Source organism: Carettochelys insculpta, chromosome 24, assembly GCF_033958435.1.
Source record: "Carettochelys insculpta isolate YL-2023 chromosome 24, ASM3395843v1, whole genome shotgun sequence".
Classification (NCBI taxonomy): Eukaryota; Metazoa; Chordata; order Testudines; family Carettochelyidae; genus Carettochelys; species Carettochelys insculpta.
The window spans coordinates 19,814,708-19,829,042 of record NC_134160.1 but is presented as its reverse complement, the minus strand read 5'-3'; the positions used below and the strand labels follow the sequence as shown (position 1 = coordinate 19,829,042).

General features: G+C 45.1%; 1 protein-coding gene across 2 annotated transcripts in view; it reads left to right on the top strand.

Moving 5' to 3' along the window:
- The window catches only part of KDM1A (lysine demethylase 1A), a 206,653-nt gene that overhangs the window by 144,611 nt on the left and 47,707 nt on the right, over positions 1–14,335 (top strand). For both annotated transcript variants that reach the window (XM_074976102.1, XM_074976101.1), the window contains 2 exons: positions 1,610–1,700; positions 2,976–3,110. In XM_074976102.1, the coding sequence (XP_074832203.1) occupies positions 1,610–1,700; positions 2,976–3,110 (226 nt within the window). The remainder of the gene's footprint in view (positions 1–1,609; positions 1,701–2,975; positions 3,111–14,335) is intronic.

Genomic DNA, 14,335 nt, shown 5'->3' with positions numbered 1-14,335 from the left:
CGTTTTCCCCTTTCTTAAAATGGATACTCTGTTAGGAGTTCTCCAGGTATAGGGGTTTACAGATTGTTTGTTTAAACTCCTGGGTTTACAGATTCTTTAAAAGTCTGCTGTCGGGTGTGTAATTTCATATGCCAATTTCTCCAATATTCTTGAGTGGAGATTTTCTAAACACTCCTAGTTAATTCCATTATGACTGACTTCTTAAGCCTAGTCTGTTTCTAACTAGTTCCCCTAATTTTTTTTAAAGCGTGTTCCTTTGAAATCAAGGACCCTTCTTGCAGCTCTGTTTCTTTTTCTTTTTCCATTTAGTTTGAACTGATTTAGTTCATGATCATTTGAACCAAGTTTTTCCTCTACAGTTGGCTTGTCAATACTCGCCTGTACCAAATCTGAAAAGGCATTAACTATTGTTGGTTCAGCAACAGTTTGGTGAAGAAATCTGCTTTTAAATCCAGAACAATCTTGGATCTATTAATATTAGCAGCACTTGTATTTGGGAAATTAGTATTGCATAATCACACAATTCCCAGTAATATTTAGTTAATAAAAAAAAAAAGCCTTCAAAAGTGTGTGTTTTGCCATCTGCAGACTCAATTCTAGGAGTCTGTAGCATACTGCAAGCTCTATTGTAGGAGAACCTCTGGAAGCTTTCTTCCTAAAATGATTTAGACAGAAATTGTATTTTGTTTATTGCATCACTTCTAATTTCTTTACAGTCTACCTCGTAGTTAATATACAGTGTATTCTATCACCTTTACCTTTATTGCTGTCTTTCCTGTACAGCACATACTTTACCATCCCAGTAATACAGTCTCACCTGCTGTTCAGCCATGTTTCTTTTCTCCATCTAGTATCTGGATTCACTTCCCGCACCAGTAATTCTAGGTTCTCTGTTTTGTTACCTAGGCTTGTATCATCTTAATTGTTCCTGCTTGGATTTGTCCAGATTCCTTACCTGCTTTGGTAACCATGGCAGAATCGCCTGCTTAACTGTTCACCTTCATTGCTATTGGCACTCTCTTTCCTCTCAATGTCCATTCTTCTACCTACTGTAGTTCCTTTTTCCATTCCTGTGTTTTCTCTTTATGGATTTTCTTTCTGGTCAGTGGTGGAATCAGACATGGAAATTAATGTGTGCATATAAGAGTTCCACTTAGCTTTTTTTGAAGTATGTGGGCACAATGATGCATGGATGAATCTTGGTTTCATGCAACCACTTGACCCACATTGAGTCTTGCATGTGTGTGTATACGCTCTTGTCACATTTTTAGTACTAAAAAATTATTGTGTGCACCCAGGATGGGGAATCTTTCCTGAACTGGTATCTGTCTTGAAAGCTCCTCCAGCAGTTATACAGTAATTAATGAACTATAAGGATATTTGACATAGCACAATGCTGCACAGCACTAAGTCCGTTTATTTGAATCCTATTTTTCTGGAAACATTTCCAGCAAGTAAGAATTGGTATGAAATTTACTGAAATTACACGCATCTGGGTTCTGCTTTATTACTTTGCTCTCACGGCTCAGCTGTTGATCATGAGAAAACCATGTAACTTGTTAGGATTTCCCAGTTAAAACTGTCTGTGGCTTCTGTTCCCCACACCTAGATTACAGGAGAAGCACGTGAAGGATGAACAGATTGAACATTGGAAGAAAATAGTAAAAACTCAAGAGGAACTGAAAGATCTCCTTAACAAGGTCAGACCTTCTCCCGTTCTGATGTACAATACACTCCTTGCTCTTCCTTCTCTTACGAATGCACTGGACAAAGTTACTAAAGACTTAAGGAGACGCTGATTTCAGAAACTTACCATCATTACGTTTCAAGTTTAAGTGAAAAGGAAATAGACCTTGTGGGGAAAAGAATGGATATTATTGTTGGGGATGCAGCAACACCATTCAAAAAGTGAATAATGATTTTTTAGTCCCCAAAGAGAAGTTGTATTGTGACAGGCAAGCCCCTTAATTAATTTTATTATGCTGGGGATTTCCAGGCACTGAAGAGCATTTCCTCTTGTGAAAACCACAGTCTCAAGACAGACAAATAAAGGCCAGGGATAATAGCTAGTTTATATAAACATCACTGATTCACTGTATTCGTCATGGCAGAAGTGGTTCTTTGAGTGATTTAAATGCGGATGGGTTAGGGGCCTACAAGATGAGCACCGAAAAAGAGTGAAAAGACACTTTGTATGCCCATGTTCCCCGTAATCTGTGCACTTGTGCAACCACTCAGGAGAGATTCAGATGCTATCCAGCTGATTATCAGAGCATCCACAGCTAGTTTTTTTGTTTTTATTAGTGGTGCATCACATAGATGAAAAAGATTAGAGAGAATATGGTTCAGTGCACACATGATTAAATTCATGCTGCGTCAATATGGAAGTGATATATAAAGGTGTTCTGCACAGGGACAGTGTAGTGGGGTGATGCCGAGAGGATGGGGTACAGGGTGAAGGCTCTGGCTGGGACTGCAGGCTCTGGGATGGGGCCAGAGATAAGGAGTTTTGGGGTGTAGGATCCCCCAGAGGGAGGACTACTTCAGCCCTCTCACCAAGGGAGCTTGGGGCCAGATGACAGGCCTCTCTACATGGCCTCAGCAGTTTCAGCTGGCACAGACAGGAGAGAAGCACCTGTCCTCCATCTGGGGCAGATCCAGGCTAGACTGGATGGGAGCCTGGGGCAGCTCCTGATTGGGTACAGGCACTGCTTCTTACAACTCCCATGGGCCGGGAGTGGTGAATCACAGACACTGGAAGCTGTGTTTCACTGTGCCTGCAAACAGTCAATGTCCACAGAGTGTCTTGTGGCCTGTCAGTGGATTGCCCTGACACACCAAGAGCCACAAATTGCAGATCCCTGCACTTTAAAAAGCAGGGAAGTACCAAAAGTGGCATAACAGTTTTTGAGGCAGAATTCTTATGTTCACTGAAACTGTTAAAAAAATTCTTTTTCCCCCTTCCTTCTTCCCAGATGGTGAATTTAAAAGAGAAGATTAAAGAACTCCATCAGCAGTATAAGGAGGCATCTGAAGTGAAACCACCACGGGATATTACTGCAGAGTTCCTTGTGAAAAGCAAACATCGAGACCTTACTGCTCTCTGCAAGGTACAGAACGCCATAAGTACAAGGGTTTCTGTTTACCAAACTCTGTCTGTAAAAACTGAATGATGAACTCGCAGCACGGCAAAGGGTCCTGACGCGACAGCGGAGATGACGTGAGCAGGGATGAATAATAAAGTTGTGGAGATCGGGAGAGATCACAGATGATTGGAAAAAGGCAAATGTAGTGCCCATCTTTGAAAAAGGGAAGAAGGATGATCCAGGGAACTATAGGCCAGTCAGTCTTACATCAGTCCCTGGAAAAGTCATGGAGGAGCTCCTCAAGGAACTCATTTTGAGGCACTTAGAGGAGGGGAAAGTGATCAGGAATAGTCAGCATGGATTCATGAAGGGCAAGTCATGCCTGACCAATCTGATTAGTTTCTACAATGAGATAACTGGCTCTGTGGATAGGGGAAAATCAATGGATGTGACTTATCTTGACTTTAGCAAAGCTTTTGATACGGTCTCCCACCATATTCTTGTCAGCAAGTTAAAGGAATGTGGATTGGATAAATGGATGGTAAGATGGATAGAAAGCTCTCTGGAAGGTCAGGCCCAGAGGGTAGTGATCAACAGCTCGATGTCGGGATGGCGGTCGGTTTCTAGTGGAGTGCCCCAAGGTTTGGTTCTGGGTCCTGTTCTGTTCAACACATTTATCAATGACCTGGATGAGGGGTTGGATTGCACCCTTAGCAAGTTTGTGGATGACACTAAGCTAGGGGGAGAGGTAGATACGCTGGAGGGTAGGGATAGGGTCCAGAGTGACTTCAACAAATTGGAAGACTGGGCTGCACGAAATCTGAGGAGGTTCAATAAGGACAAGTGCAGAGTCCTGACTTGGGCCGGAAGAATCCCAAGCATTGTTACAGGCTGGGGTCCAGCTGGCTTAGTAGTAGTTCTGCAGGAAAGGACCTGGGAGTTGTAGTGGACGAGAAGCTGGACGTGAGTTAACAGTGTGCCGTTGTAGCCAAGAAGACTAATGGCATATTAGGTTGCATCAAGCGGAGTGTTGCCAGTAGATCCAGAGAAGTGACTATTCCTCTTTATTCGACTTTGGTGAGACCGCATCTGGAGTACTGTGTTGATTTCTGGGCCCCCAACTATAGGAAGGATGTGGATACACTGGAGTGGGTCCAGTGGAGGGTGACCAAAATAATTAGGGGGCTGGAGCATATGACCTGTGAAAAAAGGTTGAGGGGATTGGGACTGTTTAGTCTGCAGAAGAGAAGACTGAGGGGGGTGGTCGCGGATGGCAGAACATGGAACAATGGTCTCAAATTGCGGTTAGGAAGGTCCAGGTTGAACATGAGGAAGAAATTTTTCACTAGGAGGGTGGTGAAGCATTGGAATGGTCTACTCAGGGTAGTAGTGGAGCCTCCATCCCTGGAGGTGTTTAAGTCTTGCCTTGACAAAGGTGGTGAAGCACTGAAGTGAGTTGCCTATAGAGATGGTGGAATCTCCATCCATAGAGATTTGTAACACCATGCTTGACACAACCTTCACTTGGGTGATGTAGTTGGTTTTTAGCAAGGATTTGCACTAGATCATCTTCTGAGGTCTCTTCCGACTCTAATCTTCTATGATTCTGTGCTTAAGTTTGGCATCATCTTGTAAGTAGCACCAGGAGTAATGATGGAAGGATCTCAGGACCTTGAAACTGAGGTACGTGGGATCTAGAAATGAGAACTGTGGTTCCTCCCCTGAATCCATTGATTTCAATGTAGTCCTTAGATCCAACCTGTGTGTGTCTTATGCCATTCCACACCTGGTTTGAGAACCAATGAGCAATCCTCATCACTTCTTCCATTTAGCCCATGCCGTTTGCTGGCTCCACTTTAAAGTGCAGCCAGCCACTTACTCATGTCCAGTTTCCCAGGCTTTAAAAAGTGCTCTGCCTCTGCCGTCACAGTTCCTCTGTCAGAGAGCCACTCTCACTGTGTCTGGTGTTTGGGATACCAGCACAAAACTGAAGGCTGTCCTCACTCCAGGGGCCTTTCAAAATGATCCTGCAGAGCCAGAGAGCAGCAGCTTTGCATCTTGCTTATGGAGTAGGCTTTTGCCCCTGCAGAGCAAACAGACTCTCCCCTCAGGTGCATCCCAGAGGGGGCTGAGAGCACTGACAGGGCTCTACCTCTGGCAAGCTCTACAAAGAGGCGGAAATCCCCCAGAGGCATGAAGAGGTTGTATGCCTCATTGGGCTCTGTGTCGCTGAGAGCAAGAGGGACCGCCTCAAAACCGTGCTGCTGCCCTCCCTGCAGTTAAGGGGGCAGCCCAGGTGTCCTCAGCCAAGAGGCGAGAGGAGGAGAGGTCCAGACCCTTCTTATGTAAAGCAAAAGAAAAAAATGCCAGGCATCTACATGTAACAAACTGGCAATTCCAATTAATGAGCCAGCCAAACCCCTCTGGAATACCCCAGCCTCAATCTTGCCCACCTCAAAGAGGCTAGAGTACAAATACTATATTGCCCCCTTGGGTGCAGAATTCCTTTTCTCTCATCCACACTGCACCCCATTGATAGTGGATGCAGTAAATCAGAGGGGAAAGCAACACAATTACAGGGTCAACCCTGGGGGACAAAGACTGGAAAAGGCTGGATGCAATGGGGAAGACAGCATACTCCTCAGCCAGCCTGCAACTTCGAATTGCCAATTATATGGCCCTGCTAGCCAAATGTACTCATCATGTTTTCGACAAGCTCTACACATTCTCAGATACAATTCCTGACAACAGAGCAGAACAATACAAGGCACTGACGAGTGCAGGCTGTCTAGTTGCAAAAACAGTCCTGCAATCTGCGTTAGACTCAGCAGATACTGCGCCCAGGTCCCTAGCCTGTGCAGTAGTCATGAGGTGAGTGTCCGCGCTACAACTGTCCGGGCTCACCAAAGAGGTCCAGGCCATGGTGGAAGACCTGCCCTTTGAGATGTCTCACATCTTGGCTGAGAGTACTAATGAGACTTTACACTACATCAAAGAATCAAGGGTAACCTTGCGTACCCTGGGCTTCCATTCAACCACCTCTAAGCGCCCTCAAAACAGACAATCCAACTACAGACACAAAGCACGGGCCTTTAATAACAGGCAATTTGAAAACAGAAGATTCCAGAAGGAGCCTAGGAGGAGGAAGCAATGTTCAACCCAATCCCTGACTCACCAGGCCCCTTCACTCCAGTCATTTTGAAGTTTTGGTCGAGAGTTGGACAGCCCCCTTAAATCATGGGCCCCAGATAGAGCCGCACACCATCTTCGGCTCCAGGCTAGCAGCATTCTGCCCTGCATGGTGAACCATCATGAACAACCAGTGGGTCCTGGAGACTGTGCAGAAAGGCTATGTGATCTCGTTCACCTCCCTGCCCCGTCCCTTTTCAGGGGCCCCTCTCACAAGCTGCTGCTCATGCAAGAGGCACAACAGTTACTTCGGTTGGGGGGCAATAGAAAGAGGTACCCACCGAGAACAGGGGAATGGGACTCTGTTCAAGGTACTTCGTCACGGAGAAGAAATCAGGGGGCTGGAGACCCACATTAGACCTCAGATATCTGAACTGGCACATTCTCTGTCAAAAATTCAAGATTGTAATGCTAGCCACTGTTATTCCCACTTTATAAACAGGAGACTGACTGTCCACTCTCAACCTACAACATGCATACTTCCATGTATCCAGTCACCCAGCACACAGGAAGTTCCTCAGATTCACCATTGCAAATCAACATTACCAATACAGGGTGCTTCCCTTTGGCCTATGTACAGCACCAAGGATCTTTTCAAAGGTCCTGGCAGTGAGGGTCACCCCTTTCCCGAGAATAAAGGGAGTAACCATCTTTCCCTGTCCAGACAATTGCCTGATAAGGGGTCAATCCCAGGCGTAGAACAAGCAAGCAATTTTGTTCACCAAAACTCTTTTCTCCAGCATCAGCCTGTGTATAAACCTTCAGAAGTGCACCCTTACACCAACCCCAAGACTCGAATTCATGGGGCACTTCTAGACTGCCAGACTGCTACATCCTCTCTTCCATCACACAGGCTGAAGGCAATACAAGACCTTGTCACGGTCTGCAGCTTTCACTGACTGTGCCTATGCCTACTAGGTCACATAGCAGCAGCGATATCAGTGGTGCCACATGCACATTTACGAACGAGACCCATAGAGGTATGGTTCAGAATGGTATTCAGGTCCCACCTATGCCTGCTGAACAAGATGCTGAATGTCCCAGCCAATGTCAGGAGCTCCCTCACCTGGTGGACGCAACCCAATAATGTATGCATAGGGATGCTTTTCCAGAGACCCCCTCCCACGTGCACGATCTCATAAGATGTCTCCCTCATGGGATGGGGTGCTCATCTTGGGGACCATGTAATCCAGGGTGCATGGTACCCAAACGAGCATCTACAATACATCAGTCTCTTGAGTTGAGAGCAGTTTGGTACACATGCATACACTTCTCTCTCCAGATCTCCAACACTACGGTAAGCATACTAACAATATGACAGCTATTCGTTATACAAACAAGCATGGTGGGGTACATTCGAAACAACTGTTCGAGGAAGCAGTACTACTCTGGGAGTGCTGTATACTCTGGCAGGTCCACATTGTTGCAGCTTACATCCCAGGTAAGAACAACATACTTGCAGACAATCTGTTGCATTTTCTCACAAGTGGGAAATCAACAAGTCCTCTATCCACCATGTTTTCCACAGGTGGGACTTCCCGATGATAGACCTTTTTGCCACAGTTGCCAATGCTCTCTGCCCTCTTTTGCTCCAGATTTGGATTAGGCCACAATTTTCTAGGGGATGCGTTCAACATCCCATGTATGTATTCCCACTGATACCCCTCACTCAGAGGGCAATAGCCAAGGTAAGGTGGGATGGAGCTTGGGTCATCCTCCTAGCACTCAGATGGCCCAGACAAACCTGGTTCTCCAACCTGCTGGTTTTCTCCAGGTATCCCCCTCATTACTTTCCTCTTGTTCCGAGACTCCTTGCTCAGAAGAACAGCTCGGTGTGCTACCCAGCCATCGCCCATCTCCTCCTGCATACATAATACCTTGTTGGCTGACAGACCTGGAGCACCTATTCCCACCGCAAGTTCAGATGATCCTGGCAAACAGCACTGACAACAAGAAAGGCGTATTCTCAAAAGTGGCAGCATTTTATGTCATGGTGCCAATCACAATCATGTGACCCAATGCAATCAGGGGTTCCACAAATACTTACTTACCTCACCCACCTAGCTGCCATATGAGCATTCCACCTGCCAATTCAACACTGTTCAGTCTTTACTCAACCTTTGGTCAAACAATTCCTGAGGGGTCTTCAAAACTTGTTTTCCCCAATTAAGGACCCAGGACCAGCTTGGGACCTCAATTTAGTTCTCACGTCTTTTATGGGGAAACCCTTTGAACCATTGACCACCAGCTCCCTGCTACCTCTCTCCATTTAAGGTAGCTTCCCTTGTGGTAATAACATTGGCACGCAGGGTAGGAGAGATCAGTGTTCTCATGCAAGAGCCTCCCTACACAACCTTTTACAAAAACTAAGTGGTACTGCATACACACCTTAAGTTCCTCCTGAAAGTGCTCACCTTGTTCCATTGTAATGAGACGGTCCATCTACCGGTATTCTTCCCTAAACCACATGCCAGTGATGAGCACAGGTCCCTGCATACCCTGGATGTACAGCGAGTACTGGGCTTTTACCTTCAAAGAACACGAGATTTCCATAAGACAACTCGAACGTTCATCTCTACAGCGGATAGGTCCCATTGCATGCCCATGTCCAAGCAGAGATTTGCCAAGTGGATTTTCGGATGCATAAGACTCGCCTATGCTAACGCGAATAAACAGCCTTCTGCAAATCTTCGGGCATATTCCACGTGGGCAATGACTGCATCTACTGCCTTTCGCCAGGGTGTATCCCCAGAAGACATATGGAGAGTGGCAACGTGAGCCTCTGCACATACTTTTACACATCAGTATGCCATACAATCCTACTCTGACTCTCAAACCAAGTTCGGCCACTCCGTACTATTATCAGCTGACACACAATATCGTAAGTTCCCACCTCCAAACCTCGAAACTGCTCTATAGTCACCTAAGGTGAAGTACCCATGGGGACCCTCAAAGAAGGAGAGGTTACTGACCCTGTGGGTGCTCCACCACCCACCCATCTCCCCTCTGTGTCAGATTTTTACCTAGGCATCCGGATCAGAGAAGAGCAGAGGTGACAGGCTGCCCACACATGTGCAGTAGCTGTCACAGGTATCTCGAGCCTGTGCTCTGTGCGCATGGGCAGCCACCTGAGGGGCACTGCTAAGAAAATCTTCGGCCCATGAGCACAGCAGTGCTGACACACCTAAAGTGGAGAACCCACTGGGACAACCATCTCGAAGAACTCGTTACTGCACAGGAAGAGTAACCTCTCCTCCATGGAAGTTGGATTCATCAATGAATATTAGGCAGGATAGATAAGAATGGTGTCCCTAGCCTTTCTTTGTCAGAGGTTGGAAATGGATGTCAGGAGAGGGATTGCTTTGGTGGTTATCTATTCTGATAATTCCCTCTCGGGTATCAGGCATTGGCCTATGTCGAAAGACAGGGTACTGGGCTAGATAGACCTTTGGTCTGACCCATGGTGGCCATTCTTGCATTCTCACTGGTAATGGATACTGATGAGAGTGATGGTAATTATCCTGAGGCTGCCTTTTCCTTTAGGGTACATCCATACCCTTTCACCATTTCTTCATTTCTCCTTATGTATTTTCAATAGCAGTTATTCAGTGTGGCAGATACTCTAGACTAATAAGCATCAAGGAACCAATATTTTGGGAGCCCCCATCACAAATGCAGAGGCTACTAGTACCTGCCAAGATTATATGTCAGACCTCTTAATCCATTTCACTCACGGTGAAGAAAATTGGTAACTAACAGGTTAGAGTATTTTTTGTCTCACCCCACTCTTGAATTTTTCATAGTTTCAGCTATTGTGGTGAAATACAGTGTCAGGAGAACCTCCAGACCTCCTTCCCATTGCATTTTATGGGGGCACTTACTGAAAAGTTTGTTTTGGTAGGAAAGTACCACCCAATGTGGTTGGCAGATAAGTCCCTCTGCTGCATTGAGGAAAAAGTTGTAAATGTGTTTTTCCCCTACTTTTGGAAAAGTCTTCAATTTGTAAGAGTGCAGCAATTTTGAAGAAAAGTCATCCGTCAGTAAGGTCTTTTCCTCATCTACAATATATTTTAGAAAGTTGGTGTGTCTGTCCATCTGTAAGCCTATTTGTTTAAGCACTCCTCCTAAATAGTAAGAGCTAGGACTACCAAATTTGGTATACAACCTCCTCTTATCAGAAATTAAAGGAAGGGTAAGGATTTGGTTATGCCAGGACAATGAGAGGTGCCTGGAGTTCAGCTGTTTCTGATAAAATGGAAAGGGAAGGATCTGGTGGGAGAGACAGTTATACTGCAGAATGACCACAGGGTGGCAACAAGGGGCCAGAGTTGGAGACTGGGTCAACTATGGTCCCATTGAGACAGCAGGGGGTAGGGGTGGAGAAAGGTCCAACTATTTACTATATCTTGGCAGTCACTTGATAATGAGTAGGATGTCTTCATGTCATCCTCCTATTTGTGAATCTGTTGATGGCTGATCAGCCCAATTCTGAAGCTGCAGGTCTTATCACAGAAGAGGCAGATAGCTGGGGGAGGGATATTGGGCAGTTTTTGATGATCTTTTCTTCTTCGCCTCTCCTTGTCTGCACTGTGGCAGGACCTCTCATATTGTGCCACCCCCTCATGGATTACTGTTCTCCACGGGGGATGGTCTTTGGCAAGGTTCTCCCAAGTGTCAACAACCCTGCTGCACTTTGTCATCTATGCCTTCAGCATGTCCCTGTATCGCTTCCTCAGGCCCCCAATACTCCTCCATCATTCCTCCAACTTAGGGAAGACAAAATCTGTTCTGGGAGGTGCTGCTCAGACATCCAAATCACATGACAAGTCCAACAAAGTTGTTGATAAATGCTGGTCATGCTCATCTCTTTCAGGATGCTGGTGTTCATGAGCCTATCCTCTCAAGAGGTATTTAGGATTCCCCTGAGGCAGCATTAGTTATATTATTCAAGTTCCTACAAATGATGCTTGAACGTTGTCCAGATTTCACATGCATACAATATCGTTGGCACAACCAGCACAGTCATGTTGTTGACAAGCGGCCTCAAAATTCTAATGAATTTGTGGGGCAGCTGATCCTTGAGAGGATGGTCCACAGGGCACTACAATTGACTGACTGAGTCAAGTGCTTTGGCCAGATCGATGAAACTCCTGTATAAGGCTTGGTTTTGTTCGCAACATTTTTCTTGCTGTTGCTGGACAGTCAAGATCATGTCCACTTTTCCTTGGAATGGTTGGAAGCCATACTGGGATTCTGGGAGAATTTATTCTGAGTGTGGCTGGCACCTTTTTCTAAGGACTCAAGCTAAGATTTTCCTGTTGTTGCCAAGAGGGAGATGCCATGATAGTTTCCAGAGTCCAACTTGTCACCCTTCTTGAAATATGTCTTTCAGTGCGTCTCTGAAATCTCACAGCATCTGCTACCTATCCCAGATCTTGAGAATCAGGAGATGGAGTTGTTTGAGGAGCTCTGGTCTGCCTTCTTTGAAGACTTTGGTGAGGATTCTGTGTAGTCCAATTGCTTTGTTTCACTTCATCACTTTGATGGAAGTTTGGACCTCGCTCAGTGTGGGAAGTGTTGCAAGATCATCTCTAGGCAGTTGCTGAGGGATTTGGTCAAGGGATTCTAAGACCATGGTTGAGGGCTGGTTCAAGAACTCATTATAGTGCCCCCTCAGTGAGAAGCAGTGGCTTCATTGTCTTTCAAGAGTTGGGTACCATCCTTTGATCTAAGGGAATTGATTCCGTTGTTTCTCAGTCTATAAACAGCTTTGGCAGAATTGAAGAACCTCTTGTATGTTAATGTCTGCAAGATGCTGGAGTTCTCACATAGTCCACCACTGGTTTTTCAGCAGAGGGTTATGAGATTTATTGATGCTTACAGGGACTTCAGAAAGGATACTTTGTCATTTCATTTTTGATGGCAAATTCTAATTCATGATTTAGATGGAACTGCTGGTGGCTGCTACTGTCTGAGCCTTCAGAATGAGTGCCACTGTGCTTAAAGAGACTATGCAGGGTCTCTTATATTGTTTCTTGACAGCTAACACACACATCTCCTAGCACACACTTGTTACATCTTGGGATTGGTCTGTGCATTTCATCTGTGCTGTCTTCACCGCTTGATATGTGGTCCAAACATTTCACATACCAAACTGGGTGGTTGTCCTGGGTAAGAGAACAGTTATCTGCAGGGCAACTTCCTTTTGGCTTTCCCTGCCATGCTTCCTACTCAATCCGAGCAGATTGTCAACTCCTCCCAAGACTTGTGCAGTTGTAGGTGCCTTGAAGATATTTCTATAACTTATTTTTTGGATAGGATTGTTAATCCTAAGCCAACCCCTTTTACTCAGGGAGAGATGATCCAAAATTGTCTGGTTTCAACCCTTTTTCCTGTCCAGTTTGGGTGACCCTTTCAGGAGCTGTAGCTTCTGCTGGCATAGCTCTCTGGGTACTTGAGAGAGACAAGTCGCCTCACCATGACAAGGAATGGACCCTGGAGTAACAGATAAGGATATCAATGCCAAGACAGAGAAAGCAAACATCTACATTCAAGACTCTCCATCCTGTATGGAGTTCACAAATAACATCTGAAGATGAAACTGTGGATCTTCAACACAAATATGAAGAGTATGCTCTTGTATGTGTGCGAGACCTGGCGTGCTAAAAAGTTTTCAAATCACAAGCTACAGACATTCATTAAACAGATGCCTGAAGTACATCCTTCAAATCAAATGACAAGACTTTGTCACAAATGAGGTGCTTTGGAACAGAGCAGGACAAGAACCAATTGGCACCGAAATCAAAAGAAGAAAGTGGGGATGGCTAGGCCATACTCGCAGAAAATCATCATCCAGCAGAGTCCATCAAGCTCTCACATGGAACCCATAAGGAAAACACAAAAGGGGAAGACCTCGAACAACGTAGAGAAGGTCTACTGAGACTGAGGGACAGCAACTGAGTTACTCCTGGAACTAGCTAGAAGTTCTTTTCCAAGACAGAGTGAAGTGGAGGAAACTTGTAGATGACATATGCTCCACAGGGAGTACAAGGGTTAAGTAGTAGTAGTTTTAATTTCAAAATTATTTCTCTCTTAACTTGAATTTAATTCTTTGAGTAGTGAGTTCTAAAATGCTTGGTGCACATCTGCACATTACCTCCATAATTTGCTGCATATAACAAAATTCATTCCATGGAAAAACTAAGAGGGAAGATTGGTTATAATTTGCTCCAGTGAGCTCTTCCTCATCAGTTGATACAGCTCAGTATCCGTCTATAAATGTTTTTCTTTAAAATTCTTTGAACTTGAATGTATTGCATATGCTTTAGTATTTTCTGTTTTTCTTTTATTTTGGGAAAATCTCACTTTTCATTCCACAGTGAAATAAAATATTGGCTACGTCTACACTAGACAAAAACTTCGATTTCAGAGTTTACTAATGAAGCGCTGAAATACATATTCAGCGCCTCATTTGTATGCGGGCAGCCACAGCACTTCGAAATTGATGCGGCTCACCGCCACATGGCTCATCCAGACGGGGCTCCTTTTCAAAAGGACCTCGGCTACTTCGAAGTCCCCTTATTCCTATGAGCAGATAGGAATAAGGGGACTTCGAAGTAGGCGGGGTCCTTTCGAAAAGGAGCCGCGTGGCGGTGAGCCGTGTCAATTTCGAAATGCCGTGGCTGCCCGCATGCTAATGAGGCGCTGAATATGTATTTGATCACTTCATTAGTAAACTTCGAAATGGCCATTTGCATGGCCATTTCGAAGTTTTTGGCTAGTGTAGACACAGCCATTAAGCCTTAAATAAGGAAACCAGAATACAAAATACATAACATCCAGTGTGATTGAGTTGAATTGTCTGGTATCTCATTCCATCAGAACTGTAATGGATTATATTCTCTGACCTGAGTGATGACTATTAAGGAAAGCAAGGTTTTGTGTTTGTGTCTTCTGTAATTGTAGAAATGCACGTCACATGTGTGAAACACGGCTGAAGTAACAAGGCTTTTGGGATCCAGCAGCTTGATTCAGTGCCCACTGAAACACATCTGAGTGAC